This window comes from Oncorhynchus keta, chromosome 14 (assembly GCF_023373465.1).
Source record: "Oncorhynchus keta strain PuntledgeMale-10-30-2019 chromosome 14, Oket_V2, whole genome shotgun sequence".
In the NCBI taxonomy this organism is placed as follows: domain Eukaryota; kingdom Metazoa; phylum Chordata; class Actinopteri; order Salmoniformes; family Salmonidae; genus Oncorhynchus; species Oncorhynchus keta.
The window spans coordinates 12196531-12214166 of NC_068434.1; the positions used below are offsets into that span (position 1 = coordinate 12196531).

A 17636-nucleotide genomic window follows, 5' to 3' on the forward strand; every position below is an offset into this window, starting at 1 on the left:
TGAATAGACGTTGTTCGGTCATGAGGGAGAGAAACTAACAGGCAATTTCCTGGTTCATAAAAGGAATCGCCCTGGGTCATTTTGTTACGCCGATGTCCATCTTGAAAGTACATAAAACCTGACGTGGGATTTAAAGTCTGAAGTAAAACTCAACTCCCAACAACCTGTCTCTGACACATGACTCCCTGAGGTCATACACACATACTCTGATGATAAGTGTGGGTCCGGGAGGCCGGGGCCAGAGGAGGCCAGACACAGAATGCTCTGTAGATGGCCTGTCTCACACTCCACTGCATAAGAGCAGCATAGAAGCTTTTTGTTTGATTTCACCATCCCCAGAACACAGCATTGCCCATTGTTATTCTGGCAACACTCTTGGTCAGTCTGTTATTCCTGTCCTGCTCACAGCCTGATCCATCTCTTTTCCCTGTCTGCACCCTGCTGCCCCGTGCTCAGATCTCTGGGCCTGGGCCCGGCCAGGACAAAGCTCCCCTTCACTGGGCCCTCACTGACCTGCTGGTGTAACACACTGTGTTCCACCACAACAATAAAGCAGCACAGCAGAGAAGTCGACTGTCAGATGAATCTCTCAGAGCCTAATCCACAATAAGAAAAAACAGACCGGGTAATGGTTCAACTTGGGGCAGTAGGTAGCCTAGTGGTTAGAGCGTTGGGCCAGCAGGTAGCCAAGTGTTTAGAGCGTTGGGCCAGCAGGTAGCCTAGTGGTTAGAGCGTTGGGCCAGCAGTTAGCCTAGTGGTTAGAGCGTTGGGCCAGCAGGTAGCCTAGTGGTTAGAGCGTTGGGCCAGCAGGTAGCCTAGTGGTTAGAGCGTTGGGCCAGCAGGTAGCCTAGTGGTTAGAGCGTTGGGCCAGCAGTTAGCCTAGTGGTTAGAGCGTTGGGCCAGCAGGTAGCCTAGTGGTTAGAGCGTTGGGCCAGCAGGTAGCCTAGTGGTTAGAGCGTTGGGCCAGCAGGTAGCCTAGTGGTTAGAGCGTTGGGCCAGCAGGTAGCCTAGTGGTTAGAGCGTTGGGCCAGCAGGTAGCCTAGTGGTTAGAGCGTTGGGCCAGCAGGTAGCCTAGTGGTTAGAGCGTTGGGCCAGCAGGTAGCCTAGTGGATAGAGCGTTGGGCCAGCAGGTAGCCTAGTGGTTAGAGCGTTGGGCCAGCAGGTAGCCTAGTGGTTAGAGCGTTGGGCCAGCAGGTAGCCTAGTGGTTAGAGCGTTGGGCCAGCAGGTAGCCTAGTGGTTAGAGCGTTGGGCCAGCAGGTAGCCTAGTGGTTAGAGCGTTGGGCCAGCAGGTAGCCTAGTGGTTAGAGCGTTGGGCCAGCAGGTAGCCTAGTGGTTAGAGCGTTGGGCCAGCAGGTAGCCTAGTGGTTAGAGCGTTGGGCCAGCAGGTAGCCTAGTGGTTAGAGCGTTGGGCCTGCAGGTAGCCTAGTGGTTAGAGCGTTGGGCCAGCAGGTAGCCTAGTGGTTAGAGCGTTGGGCCAGCAGGTAGCCTAGTGGTTAGAGCGTTGGGCCATGCAACTTGGGGCAGCAGGTAGCCTAGTGGTTAGAGCATTGGGCCAGTAGGTAGCCTAGTGGTTAGAGCGTTAGGCCAGCAGGTAGCCTAGTGGTTAGAGCGTTGGGCCAGCAGGTAGCCTAGTGGTTAGAGCGTTGGGCCAGCAGGTAGCCTAGTGGTTAGAGCGTTGGGCCAGCAGGTAGCCTAGTGGTTAGAGCGTTGGGCCATGCAACTTGGGGCAGCAGGTAGCCTAGTGGTTAGAGCGTTGGGCCAGCAGGTAGCCTAGTGGTTAGAGCGTTGGGCCAGCAGGTAGCCTAGTGGTTAGAGCGTTGGGCCAGCAGTTAGCCTAGTGGTTAGAGCGTTGGGCCAGCAGGTAGCCTAGTGGTTAGAGCGTTGGGCCATGCAACTTGGGGCAGCAGGTAGCCTAGTGGTTAGAGCGTTGGGCCAGCAGGTAGCCTAGTGGTTAGAGCATTGGGCCAGCAGGTAGCCTAGTGGTTAGAGCATTGGGCCAGCAGGTAGCCTAGTATGGGTGAATGCTGTAGCGTTTGGGAATGAAGTACATTTGTTGTGAAACATAAAGATAATGCTAATTGCGTTCAGTTTCCAGCCACCAATGGTGGTTTCTGGTTTTGAGTTGTGTGCCACAACTGCAAATACAAACAATTGGTAGAATGAAACCTTTTTGTTTGATTTCTAAAAGCAGTCCATGAAGTGGAATGAGAAAGGAAAGCACCGGCTCAACTCCAGCAGCACTGGCTATAACAGACCCGACAGTGAATAAGTGCAGACATCCTGCAGTCTTAAATCAACCGGTGGTATCCTCCTCTTTTATATCTCCATTTACATGTCGGGTCAGGAGCTGGTCTAAAAATGCCGCAGTTTTACGGGCGCCTAACCAATTGTGCTATTATGTGTTTATTTTTGCATTATTTGTAATCTATTTTGTATGTAATGTTTCTGCCACCATATCTTATGGAAAAAAAAGAGCTTCTGGATATCAGGACAGCGATCACTCACCTTGGATTAGGCAAAAACATTTTTCTTCAACAAGCAGGACGCACAGGATGTACTTCAGACATCCGACAAGGCCAACATCTCAGTTATTGGCAAGAGAAACAGATGCAGGTACAGAGGACACAGAGCGGGGTGCCTCGTATAGATCCGCAGACCGCAAGTGAGAAAGCTGCCATGAACGTGAATATTACTTGCCAACGTGCAATCACTGGACAATAAATTAGACGAGGTATGATCACGAATATCCTACCAACTGGACATCAGAAACTGTAGCATCTTATGTTTCACGGAATCGTAGCTGAATGATGACATGGATATTCAGCTAGCTGGATATACGCTGCACCGGCAGAATAGAACAGCACACTCCGATAAGACGAGGGGGGCGGCAGTCTGTGCATATTTGTAAACAACAGCGTACTCTAAGGAAGTCTCTAGATTTTGCAAGCCTGAAGTAAAGTATCTTAAGATAAACTGTAGACTACAGTATTTGCCAAGAGAGTTTTCATCCAGACTTTTCTTGGCTGTTTATTTACCACCACAGACAGATGTTGGCACTAAGACCGCACTCAGTCAGCTGTATAAGGAAATAAGCAAACAGGAAAACACTCACCCAGAGGCGGCGCTCCTAGTGGCCGGGGATTTTAATGCAGGGAAACTTGAATCAGTTTCACCTCATTTCTATCAACATGTTAAATACGCAACCAGAGAGAAAGAAATTCTAGATCACCTGTACTCCACACACAGAGACGGATACAAAGCTCTCCCTCGCCTTCCATTTGATAACTCTGACCACAATTCTATCCTCCTGATTCCTGCTTACAAGCAAACATGAAAGCAGGAAGCACCAGTGACTCGGTCTATAAAAAAGTTATCAAATGAAGTAGATGCTAAACTACAAGACTGTTCTGCTAGCACAGACTAGAACATGTTCCAGGATTCTTCCAATGGCATTGAGGAGTACACCACATCAGTCACTGGCTTTATCAATAAGTGCATTGAGGACGTCGTCCCCACAGTGACTGTGCATACATTCCCCAACCAGAAGCCATGCAGGCAACATTCGCACTGAGCTAAAGTGCAGAGCTGCCGCTTTCAAGGTGCGGGACTCTAACCCGAGAGCTGCTCAGTGACACAAACCTACCAGATGAGCTAAATCCATTCTATGCTCGCTTCGAGGCAAGCATCACTGAGGCATGCATGAGAGTATCAGCTGTTCCAGACGAATGTGTAATCACGCTCTCCGTAGCCGACATGAGTAAGACTTTAAACAGGTCAACATACACAAGGCTGCGGGGCCTGACGTATTACCAGGATGTGTACTCCAGTCGTGTGCTGACCAACTGGCAGGTGTCTTCACTGACATTTTCAACATGTTCCTGATTGAGCCTGTAATACCAACATGTTTCAAGCAGACCACCACAGTCCCTGTGCCCAAGAACAGTAAGGCAACCTGCCTAAATGACTACAGACCCGTAGCACTCACGTCCGTAGCCATGAAGTGCTTTAAAAGGCTGGTAATGGCTCACATTAACACCATTATCCCAGAAACCCTAGACCCACTAAATTTGCATCCAGCCCAAACAGATCCACAGATGATGCAATCTCTATTGGACTCCACAGTGCCCTTTCCCACCTGGACAAAAGGAACACCTATGTGAGAATGCTATTCATTGACTACAGTGCAGCGTTCAACACCATAGTACCCTTAAAGCTCATCACTAAGATAAGGAACCTGGGACTAAACACCTCCCACTGCAACTGGATCCTGCACTTCCTGACGGGCCGTCCCCAGGTGGCAAGGGTAGGTAGCAACACATCTGCCACACTGATCCTCAACACTGGAGCCCCTCAGTCCTCAGTCCCCTCCAGTACGCCCTGTTCACCCACAACTGTGTGACACAAAAGTGGTAGGCCTGATCATCAACAACAACGAGACAGCCTATAGGGAGGAGGTCAGAGACCTGGCTGGGTGGTGCCAGAATAACAACCTATCCCTCAACATAATCAAGACAAAGGAGATGATTGTGAACTACAGGAAAAGGAGGACCGAGAAATCCCCCATTCTCATTGACATGGGCCGTAGTGGAGCAGGTCGAGAGCTTCAAGTTCCTTGGTGTCCACATCACCAACAAACTAGATTAGCCCGACTAACTGGTGCCTGTATATAGCCTCGATACTGTATATAGCCTCGATACTGTATATAGCCTTGATACTGTATATAGCATCGATACTGTATATAGCCTCGATACTGTATGTAGCCTCACTACTGTATATAGCCTCGATACTGTATATAGTCTCGATACTGTATATAGCCTCGATACTGTATATAGCCTCGATACTGTATATAGCCTCGATACTGTATATAGCCTCGATACTGTATATAGCATCGATACTGTATATAGCATCGATACTGTATATAGCATCGATACTGTATATAGCATCGATACTGTATATAGCCTCGATACTGTATATAGCATTGATACTGTATATAGCCTCGATACTGTATATAGCATTGATACTGTATATAGCCTCGATACTGTATATAGCATTGATACTGTATATAGCCTCTCTACTGTATATAGCATCGATACTGTATATAGCATTGATACTGTATATAGCCTCGCTACTGTATATAGCATCGATACTGTATATAGCATTGATACTGTATATAGCCTCGATACTGTATATAGCATTGATACTGTATATAGCCTCGATACTGTATATAGCATTGATACTGTATATAGCATTGATACTGTATATAGCATCGATACTGTATATAGCCTCGATACTGTATATAGCATTGATACTGTATATAGCCTCGATACTGTATATAGCATTGATACTGTATATAGCCTCGATACTGTATATAGCATCGATACTGTATATAGCCTCGATACTGTATATAGCATTGATACTGTATATAGCATCGATGCTGTATATAGCATTGATACTGTATATAGCATCGATACTGTATATAGCCTCGATACTGTATATAGCATTGATACTGTATATAGCCTCGATACTGTATATAGCATTGATACTGTATATAGCCTCGATACTGTATATAGCATTGATACTGTATATAGCATTGATACTGTATATAGCATTGATACTGTATATAGCATCGATGCTGTATATAGCATTGATACTGTATATAGCCTCGATACTGTATATAGCATTGATACTGTACATAGCATTGATACTGTATATAGCATTGATACTGTATATAGCATCGATACTGTATATAGCATTGATACTGTATATAGCATTGATACTGTATATAGCATTGATACTGTTTATAGCATCGATACTGTTATTTTTTACTTTCTTTTTACTGTTGTTTTTATTTCTTTACTTATCCATTGTTCACATAATACCAAGGTAACTCCTGGGCCCTGATTCATGAAGCGTTTTGGGGTAGGAGTGCTGGGCTAGGATCCGTTTTGGCTTTCAGATAATAATGAATAAGAAGACCTGAACAGGGGGGACCTGATCCTACATCAGCCCTAATCTGCAAGGCTTTATGAATACAGACCCCAAGCTAGCTATTCTCTTCTAATGGCAGCCTACTGTAGTCTCACCTTATGGGAGTAGTGTGGGTCAACGATTCGGGCCAGGCCAAAATCTCCAATCTTGAGCAGTAGCTGGTCTGTGTTGAGGAACACGTTGGCTGGTTTAAGGTCACGGTGCAGCACATTGGCTGAGTGGATGAACTTGAGGCCTCGTAGTAGCTGGTAGAAGAGCAAAATGGCGTGCCCACCGGGAAGTGGTCCCTGCTCTAGCAGCTTAGCTAGGTCCGTCTCCATGCACTCCTGGACGATGTACAGGGCACTCAGCTGGGCCGGGTCGCGAGGCAGCGGGTGGCCGTAAGGGCCCAGAACCTCGTGCACGCGCACCACGTTCTCATGCTGCAGGCGCCGTGTGATCTTGACCTCCCGCAGGGCGTGCTTCACGCTGACCGCGTCACGCATCACCAGCTTCTTCACAGCCACCCGTTGGCCACTGCGCTTGTCCACAGCAGACAGAACCAGACCAGTGGCACCGCTGCCCAGAGGCCGGGGGTCTATGAAGTGTCCCCCCAGGTCAAAGCCGTGGAGGAACAGTGAGGAGTCCTGTTTTGCCATGGCTCAGCTGACTACTGGTGTCCACTGGTTATTGCATGATGAGGTCTAGAAATCAGAAAGGATCATTCATGATTTGATAACAAAGCAAATAAAATTACTGGAATCAAACATACATATACTGTAGGTATAATAATCCCATCTGTAAAATGGTAATTACTTTATATTGTAATGTATTTTGTAATAGCATAGATAATAGATCAATATACCTGTTGTATTCTATGTTCTATTATTATTTATATTAGTGTTATCTATATTACTATTATCTATATTATTACTATCTATATTATTACTATCTATTTTATTATTATCTATATGATTACTATCTATTTTATTATTATCTATATTATTATTATCTATATTATTATGATCTATATTATTATAATCTATATTATTACTATCTATATTATTATTATCTATATTATTACTATCTATTTTATTATTATCTATATTATTATTATCTATATTATTATGATCTATATTATTATAATCTATATTATTACTATCTATATTATTATTATCACTGCATTGTTGGAAAGAGATCCCAAGGTAAACATTTAACTGTACATTTAACTGTACATAATATATAATAAATAATAATATAATAATAATAATAATAATAATAATAATATATGCCATTTAGCAGACGCTTTTATCCAAAGCGACTTACAGTCATGTGTGCATACATTCTACGTATGGGTGGTCCCTGTTATATCCTGGGATTGAACCCACTACCCTGGCGTTTACAAGCGCCATGCTCTACCAACATCAATCATCCTCTGGGTCAAAAACCTGAACACAAGTGTCTATCTATTCACCGCAGAGCTTAATTATCCCACAATATAAACATTCCGCTTCCGGCATCCGCCGTTGTATCCTGTACTGTTATACTCCTGTTATATCCTGTACTGTTCTACACCTGTTATATCCTGTACTGTTATACACCTGTTATATCCTGTACTGTTCTACACCTGTTGTATCCTGTACTGTTATACACCTGTTATATCCTGTACTGTTCTACACCTGTTATATCCTGTACTGTTCTACACCTGTTATATCCTGTACTGTTGTACACCTGTTGTATCCTGTACTGTTCTACACCTGTTGTATCCTGTACTGTTCTACACCTGTTATATCCTGTACTGTTCTACACCTGTTATATCCTGTACTGTTCTACACCTGTTATATCCTGTACTGTTCTACACCTGTTATATCCTGTACTGTTCTACTCCTGTTATATCCTGTACTGTTCTACACCTGTTATATCCTGTACTGTTGTACACCTGTTATATCCTGTACTGTTCTACACCTGTTATATCCTGTACTGTTATACACCTGTTATATCCTGTACTGTTATACACCTGTTATATCCTGTACTGTACACCTGTTATATCCTGTACTGTTCTACACCTGTTATATCCTGTACTGTTCTACACCTGTTATATCCTGTACTGTTCTACACCTGTTATATCCTGTACTGTTGTACACCTGTTGTATCCTGTACTGTTCTACACCTGTTATATCCTGTACTGTTCTACACCTGTTATATCCTGTACTGTTCTACACCTGTTATATCCTGTACTGTTCTACACCTGTTATATCCTGTACTGTTATACACCTGTTATATCCTGTACTGTTCTACACCTGTTATATCCTGTACTGTTCTACACCTGTTATATCCTGTACTGTTCTACACCTGTTATATCCTGTACTGTTCTACACCTGTTATATCCTGTACTGTTCTACACCTGTTATATCCTGTACTGTTCTACACCTGTTATATCCTGTACTGTTCTACTCCTGTTATATCCTGTACTGTTCTACACCTGTTATATCCTGTACTGTTCTACTGTTCTACTGTACCTGTTATATCCTGTACTGTTCTACACCTGTTATATCCTGTACTGTTCTACTCCTGTTATATCCTGTACTGTTCTACACCTGTTATATCCTGTACTGTTCTACACCTGTTATATCCTGTACTGTTCTACACCTGTTATATCCTGTACTGTTATATCCTGTACTGTTCTACACCTGTTGTATCCTGTACTGTTGTACCTGTTACACCTGTTATATCCTGTACTGTTCTACACCTGTTATATCCTGTACTGTTCTACACCTGTTATATCCTGTACTGTTCTACACCTGTTATATCCTGTACTGTTCTACACCTGTTATATCCTGTACTGTTCTACACCTGTTGTATCCTGTACTGTTCTACACCTGTTATATCCTGTACTGTTCTACACCTGTTATATCCTGTACTGTTCTACACCTGTTATATCCTGTACTGTTCTACACCTGTTGTATCCTGTACTGTTCTACTCCTGTTATATCCTGTACTGTTCTACACCTGTTATATCCTGTACTGTTCTACACCTGTTATATCCTGTACTGTTCTACACCTGTTGTATCCTGTACTGTTCTACACCTGTTATATCCTGTACTGTTCTACACCTGTTATATCCTGTACTGTTCTACTCCTGTTATATCCTGTACTGTTCTACACCTGTTATATCCTGTATCCTGTTGTACACCTGTTATATCCTGTATACACCTGTATCCTGTACTGTTCTACACCTGTTATATCCTGTACTGTTCTACACCTGTTATATCCTGTACTGTTCTACACCTGTTGTATCTGTACTGTACCTATCCTGTACTGTTCTACTACACCTGTTATATCCTGTACTGTTATACACCTGTTATATCCTGTACTGTTCTACACCTGTTATATCCTGTACTGTTCTACACCTGTTGTATCCTGTACTGTTATACACCTGTTGTATCCTGTACTGTTCTACACCTGTTATATCCTGTACTGTTCTACACCTGTTATATCCTGTACTGTTCTACACCTGTTGTATCCTGTACTGTTCTACTCCTGTTATATCCTGTACTGTTCTACACCTGTTGTATCCTGTATCCTGTTATATCCTGTACTGTTCTACTGTTCCTGTACTACACCTGTTATATCCTGTACTGTTCTACACCTGTTATATCCTGTACTGTTCTACACCTGTTATATCCTGTACTGTTTCTACACCTGTTATATCCTGTACTGTTCTACACCTGTTATATCCTGTACTGTTTCTGTTATACCTGTTATATCCTGTACTGTTCTACACCTGTTATATCCTGTACTGTTATACACCTGTTATATCCTGTACTGTATCTACACCTGTTATATCCTGTACTGTTCTACACCTATCCTGTACTGTTATATCCTGTATCCTGTTGTTCTACACCTGTTGTATCCTGTACTGTTCTACACCTGTTATATCCTGTTACTGTATCTGTACTACACCTGTTATATCCTGTACTGTTCTACACCTGTTATATCCTGTACTGTTCTACACCTGTTATATCCTGTACTGTTCTACACCTGTTATATCCTGTACTGTTCTACACCTGTTATATCCTGTACTGTTCTACACCTGTTATATCCTGTACTGTTGTACACCTGTTGTATCCTGTACTGTTCTACACCTGTTATATCCTGTACTGTTTACCTGTTATATCCTGTCCTGTATCCTGTACTGTTCTACACCTGTTATATCCTGTACTGTTCTACACCTGTTATATCCTGTACTGTTATACACCTGTTATATCCTGTACTGTTCTACACCTGTTGTATCCTGTACTGTTCTACACCTGTTATATCCTGTACTGTTCTACACCTGTTATATCCTGTACTGTTCTACACCTGTTATATCCTGTACTGTTCTACACCTGTTATATCCTGTACTGTTCTACACCTGTTGTATCCTGTACTGTTCTACACCTGTTATATCCTGTACTGTTCTACACCTGTTATATCCTGTACTGTTCTACACCTGTTATATCCTGTACTGTTATACACCTGTTATATCCTGTACTGTTCTACACCTGTTATATCCTGTACTGTTCTACACCTGTTATATCCTGTACTGTTCTACACCTGTTATATCCTGTACTGTTCTACACCTGTTATATCCTGTACTGTTCTACACCTGTTGTATCCTGTACTGTTCTACACCTGTTATATCCTGTACTGTTATACTCCTGTTTTATCCTGTACTGTTATACTCCAGTTGTATCCTGTACTGTTCTACTCCAGTTGTATCCTGTGCATGTGGCGAAACATGAATATGCATGGGGATTTGATTGCAATTACGATTTTCCTGGAATGAGCTCCATAGAATTTAGAGTGCATCACTCTTGAACGAAGTATAAATAAATAGGTATACAGTGTCTCCATCTACCTCGTATCAAAGACAGTAGAGCAAGTAAGGGGACAACTCCACACCCTGGTGCAGGGCAAGTGTTGTCATAGCAACACCCCACCATCTGTGCCTGCTACAGATAGATGCGCTGGATGGCAGAGGCAGACATTCAGCACTGGTCTCTGATCCTAGCGGAGCGATCCCAGCTCAACTCCCGCTGGTGAAATTAGCTGAGAGTTACATTCACAGAGATTGTAGAGGATCCTGCTCTTCCTGTCTGTCAGTCAGTTGGCCGAACGCCCATTCAGTCCCTCCCTGGTCGATGTTCCCAGACTTCCCACTCAGTCTCGGTTTTGTGGCATTGAGTTAACGAGTGTCCGTGTAATCCCTCAGTAATCTAGCTGCCGGCCGCCTTGTGCCTGTGGAGTCGAAGTGTGGCACCGGCTCCCTCTGGACTGGACACCATCACATACCTGATGCTTCTGTGAAGGAGGGCCAAGATGAAGCAAGTTACACATTAAATGCAAAATAAGATCTTATGTGTCACATTTCAATATGAACTAGTGATAAAATGTTGCCTCCTATTCACACTGTTCATTTTGACACATTACTTTTACTGGGTGTCATTTGATTCCTACATGTGGATCTAATGTAATAGCTGCAGAGAACAGAAAGAGCAAATGCTGCATAGCCTAGTGGAAGAATAATCTAGACATCACCAAAAAGCCTATTTTTAATATAAATATTTTGTACATTCAAATGAATTAATAGCTAGATATGATATAATGATAACTTGGACTATAAGGTAACTACTGGGATACAATATGACATAGGCCAAAATGTTGCTATTGTTTTAAATCAGTTGATATTTGAGGCCAGGATATTTATTAAATGAATGTGCTCCAATTGGACATTTAAATAGCTACTCAGTTGCAACCTGGTAAATGCGCTCAAGAATGATCCTATGTCAAAGCCTACTATCACAAATGTAAGCTTTAGTCTTTTACCACATAATAATAGTGATCTTTCAGTAAAATACACAATTAATATGCTCTTGTTCTATGCAAGTTTTATGCTATATGTTCTTTGTTGTTCTGTGTTATTTTCCCTCTATCTATGGAAACGAGGATATTGACACTGGATCTACAGGAAGGTATGGAGGGTATTGGCTAACTTTATAAATGACGTATAGGGCAGGCTAATGGATATGACGCCTGCGGTGCGCGCTGTCCTCTATTTCATAGTTCTGTCGTTACGTAACGCAAGTATAATTCCTAAAAAAAACATAGTTGATTGAGGCATTCGAGTCTGTGTTAGCCAGTTGTACAATAGCCTGTAGCTCCATAAGCAGTAGAAGTAGTTGTTAGTGTGAAAAAACATCAGTATGAGAGAAAATGTGAGAAAATGTTGTTATTCCATGTTCTTTAAATAAATATTATTATTATCCTTATTATAATATTAGGGTCCATTAAAACAATGCATACATTTTCTAAGAGATAGTCCAGGCTACTGTAGTACAATGCACCGGTCTGCGTCTGCCTTTGTGTGTGGTTGTGGCTACATTGTAACGCCCATATCGCAACAAAAACATTCAAAACCCCTAAAGATAAAAATAAAAAAAGAAGATGCCGTAAAACTAAGTGTTTTCCCAAATGTACTACTCATGAAAACAGCTAATGAACATGAGCCAGTGAGTAGCCTATTGCTCAGCAAGTGTAGCGTTATCTTTACATCTATCGGCCCATCCATTGAATAACTACAAAGGCACAAGATATCACAACACAGCGAGAGCACTTACCATAATAATATATGCCGCCGTGAACATCGCAGCCTGTCACAGAAAAATAATGCGTGTTTTTGTCTATTTGACTGTCAAAAATAAAGTAAAACATAACATATTTGTTTCATTTTTGTTAATGAATCAGCCAGCGGGACTGTACCAGTATCCGTGATTGTGGTGATATTAGCCTACCTAGCAATCCGCTGCTGCGTAAATAATGTATTTACAGGAATAGGCTAGGCTACCACTCTTTCCGATCTGTGCCAGTAGTCTACGCAGCCAGTAAGCACAGACTGACAAAAGCTGCACCATGAATGATTGAGTGTTCCTCTTATTCTTTCGGTAAGCCGGCCTATAGGTTACTTCCCACACCGAGCGTTGTATTACCTCTTATAAATAAAAAAAAACTCCACCACCCCCCCAACGATATGACGTCACGCTGGCAGCCATCAATCAAAGTGTTTGACACCTGCTGAAGCCTGAAGTGCCGTATGGGTCTTGGAGAAAACCCCCTGCTCTTCTCTCATAGCCTCTATATATATTTAAAAAATATATATTTAGGGAATTGTTTATTTTTGCACTCTATTCAATGGCGTTTGTGTTCTTAGTCATTTCTCAACAGCTAATGGGGATCCTAATAAAATACAAAAAAATACTGCCACTCACTTTTATCCTATGTTCTCACTTAGAGATTCCTTAAGTCAATCATTCAGTTATGCCAGAAGGAGTACCAGCTCAGAACATAGCTGGTTAACTTTTGGGGGGCTCCCTAGTGGCGCAGCCGTCTAAGGCACTTCATCTCAGTGCTAGAGTTGTCATTACAGACCCTGGTTTGATTCCAGGCTAAATCACAACCTGCCGTGATTGGGAGTCCCATAGGGCGGCGCACAATTGGCCCAGTGTCGTCCGGGTTAGGGTTTGGTCAGGGTCGGCCGTCATTGTAAATAAGAATTTGTTCTAGACTGACTTGACTAGTTAAATGAAGGTTAAATAAAAATAAATAATAAATAAAAACAAGGAGTTGGCCTGATGGGTACTCTGTCATGTTGTTGGTCCTCCTTCCTTGCTCTAGGAACAATAGAGGAGCATTAGAGAACAAAGGGGAAAGGCCTCAGAGGGGTTGGGTTAAATACAGAAGACACATTTCAGTTGAATGCATTCAGTTATACAACTGACTAGGTTTTCCCACCCCCCTCCCAGGTGATAAATGAGGCGCTATGTAGGCGGAGTCTCGGATCGGGGGAGGGGAAGGGATACCTAGGGCAGGGTTTCCTCAATGTTGACCTGCAACCCCATTTAGAAACCTTTCTGTTTATTACAACTAATGTACCCTCGGTTCTATGAACCAAGCGCTTTTTTTTCAGAGTTTCTCTCGTAACCCCATTTTCAAGGGCCCATAGTTTGGAAAGACTGACCTATTTCACCCCAAATAAGATGGAACAGGGCTGGGGACTCTATTTTATTTTTTACCTTGTGTGCATACAGTGTATCACCCAGGTCGCTCACATCACAAAATACTATTTTTAAACCTTTATGTAACTAGACAAGTCAGTTAAGAAAAAAATATTACTTACAATGATGGCATACCCAGCCACCAGCCAAAGCTCTTTCTCTCTCTCTCTTTCTCTCTCTTTCTCTCTCTCTCTCTCTCTCTCTCTCTCTCTCTCTCTCTCTCTCTCTCTCCCTCTCTCTCTCTCTCTCTCTCTCTCTCCCTCTCTCTCTATCTCTCTCTCTCTTTCTCTCTTTCTCTCTCTCTCTCTCTTCTCTCTCTCTCTCTCTCTCTCTCTCTCTCTCTCTCTCTCTCTCTCTCTCTCTCTCTCTCTCTCTCTCTCTCTCTCTCTCTCTCTCTCTCTCTCTCTCTCTCTCTCTCTCTCTCTCTCTCTCTCTCTCTCTCTCTCTCTCTCTCTCTCTCTCTCTCTCTCTCTCTCTCTCTCTCTCTCTCTCTCTCTCTACAAATAGTTAAAGTACACAAAGGAAAATAAATAGGCATAAATATGGGTTGTATTTACAATGTTGTTTGTTCTTCACTGGTTGCCCTTTTCTTGTTGCAACAGGTCACAAATCTTGCTGCTGTGATGGCACACCCAGTAGATATGGGAGTTTATCAAAATTGGATTTGTTTTAGAATTTCTTGTGGATCTGTGTAATCTGAGGGAAATATGTGTCACTAATATGGTCATACGTTGGACAGGAGGTTAGGAAGTGCAGCTCAGTTTCCACTTTATTTTGTGGGCAGTGTGCACATAGCCTGTCTTCCCTTGAAAGCCAGGTCTGCCTACGGCGGCCTTTCTCAATAGCAAGGCTATGCTCACTGAGTCTGTACATAGTCAAAGCTTTCCTTAAGTTTAGGTCAGTCACAGTGGTCAGATATTCTGCCACTGTGTACTCTCTGTTTAGGGCCAAATAGCATTCTAGTTTGCTCTGTTTTTTTGTTAATTCTTTCCAATGTGTCAAGTAATTATCTTTTTGTTTTCTCATGATTTGGTTGGGTCTAATTGTGTTGCTGTCCTGGGGCTCAGTGGGGTGTGTTTGTGTTTGTGAACAGAGCCCCTGGACCAGCTTGCTCAGGGGACTATTCTCCAGGTTCATCTCTCTGTATGTGATGGCATTGTTATGGAAGGTTTGGGAATCGCTTCCTTTTAGGTGGATGTAGAATTTAACGGCTCTTTTCTGGATTTTGATCATTAGCGGGACATCGGTCTAATTCTGCTCTGCATGCATTATTTGGTGTTCTACATTGTACACTGAGGATATTTTTGCAGAATTCTGCAGGCAGAGTCTCAATTTGATGTTTGTCCCATTTTGTGAATTCTTGGTTGGTGAGCGGACCCCAGACCTCACAACCATAAAGGGCAATGGGCTCTACGTCTGATTCAAGTATTTTTAGCCAGATCCTAATTGGTATGTTGACATTTATGTTTCTTTTGATGGCATAGAATGCCCTTCTTGCCTTGTCTCTCAGATCGTTCACAGCTTTGTGGAAGTTACCTGTGGCGCTGATGTTTAAGCCAAGGTATGTATAGTTTTTTGAGTGCTCTAGTGCAACATTGTCTAGATGGAATTTGTATTTGTGGTCCTGGCGACTGAACCTTTTTTGGAACACCATTATTTTGGTCCTACTGAGATTTACTATCAGGGCCCAGGTCTGGAACAATCTGTGCAGAAGTTATAGGTGCTGCTGTGGGCCCTCCTTGGTTGGTGACAGAAGCACCAGATCATCAGCAAACAGTAGACATTTGACTTCAGATTCTAGTAGGGTGAGGCCGGGTGCTGCAGACTTTTCTAGTGCCCTCGCCAATTCGTTGATATATATGTTGAAGAGGGTGGGGCTTAAGCTGCATCCCTGTCTCACCTAACGGCCCTGTGGGAAGAAATGTGTGTGTTTTTTGCCTATTTTAACCACACATTTGTTTGTGTACATGGATTTTATAATGTCATATGTTTTTCCCCCAACACCACTTACCATCAATTTGTATAGCAGACCCTCATGCCAAATTGAGTCGAATGCTTTTTTGAAATCAACAAAGCATGAGAAGACTTTGCCTTTGTTTTGGTTTGTTTGTTTGTCAATTAGGGTGTGCAGGGTGAATATGTGGTCTGTCTTACAATAATTTGTTAAAAAGCCAATTTGACACTTCCTCAGTACATTGTTTTCACTGAGGAAATGTATGAGTCTACTGTTAATGATAATGCAGAGGATTTTCCCAAGGTTGTTGTTGACCCATATACCACAGTAGTCATTGGGGTCAAATTTGTCTCCACTTTTGTGGATTGGGCTGATCAGTCCTTGGTTCCAAATATTGGGGAATATGCCAGAGCTAAGGATGATGTTAACGAGTTTTAGTATAGCCAATTGGAATTTGTTGTCTGTATATTTGATTATTTCATTGAGGATACCATCAACACCACAGGCCTTTTTGGGTTGGTGGGTTTTTATATTGTCCTGTAGTTCATTTAAGGTAATTGGAGAATCCAGTGGGTTCTGACAGTCTTTAATAGTTGATTCAAAGATTTGTATTTGATCATGTATATGTTTTTGCTGTTTGTTCTTTGTTATAGAGCCAAAAAGATTGGAGAAGTGGTTTACCCACACATCTCCATTTTGGATAGATAATTCTCTGTGTTGTTGTTTGTTTAGTGTTTTCCAATTTTACCAGAAGTGGTTAGAGTCTATGGATTCTTCTATTACATTGAGCTGATTTCTGACGTGCTGTTCCTTCTTTTTCCGTAGTTATTTCTGTATTGTTTTAGTGATTCACCATAGTGAATGCGTAGACTCAGGTTTTCCGGGTCTCTATGTTTTTAGGTTGGACAGATATCTTCATTTCTTTCTTCGATTTTTGCATTCTTCATCAAACTGTTTGTCATTGTTGTTCATTTTCTTTGGTTTTCTATTTGAGATTTTTAGATTTGATAGGGAAGCTGAGAGGTCAAATATACTGTTAAGATTTTCTACAGCCAAGTTTACAACTTCACTATTAAGGTGGAACGTTTTGCCCAGCGTGTGACAGAGCTGCAGGAGTTGTGACCCATTTTTGTTGGTTATGTTGTCATAGTTGTACCTAGGGGTTCATATGGGGGAGAGAATGCTGTCACCTCCAGGCAGGTGTTTGTCCTCCTGTGTGCTGAGGGTGTCAGGTTCTTGTCCAGTTCTGGCATTTAGGTTGCCACACACTAGTACATGCCCCTGGGCCTGGAAATGATTGATTTCCCCCTCCAGGATGGAGAAGCTGTCTTCCTTAAAGTATGAGGATTCTACTGGGGGGATATAGGTAGCACACAGGAGGACATGTTTCTTTGTTAAGATAATTTCCTTTTGAATTTCTAGCCAAATGTAAAATGTTCCTGTTTTGATTAATTTAATGGAGTGAGTTAAGTCTGCTCTATTTAGGTCTGCTCTATACCAAATTAGCATACCCCCTGAGTCCCTTCCCTGTTTCACACCTGGTAGTTTGGTGGATGGGACTACCAGCTCTCTGTAACCTAGAGGACAACCAGTGTGTCCGTCTCCTCTATACCAGGTTTCT

The 17636-nt window shown here is 42.5% G+C and overlaps 1 protein-coding gene across 1 annotated transcript in view; it reads right to left on the minus strand.

The window, feature by feature from the left end:
- The window catches only part of LOC118371133 (mitogen-activated protein kinase 4-like), a 33006-nt gene extending 20022 nt beyond the window's left edge, over positions 1 to 12984 (minus strand). The window contains exons 1-3 of the mRNA XM_052461112.1: positions 12628 to 12984; positions 10869 to 11311; positions 6085 to 6672 (exon numbers count right to left, since the gene is read on the minus strand). Coding sequence (XP_052317072.1) covers positions 6085 to 6627 — 543 coding nt within the window. The 5' untranslated portion in view covers positions 6628 to 6672; positions 10869 to 11311; positions 12628 to 12984. The remainder of the gene's footprint in view (positions 1 to 6084; positions 6673 to 10868; positions 11312 to 12627) is intronic.
- Between the last annotated feature and the right edge of the window lie 4652 nt (positions 12985 to 17636).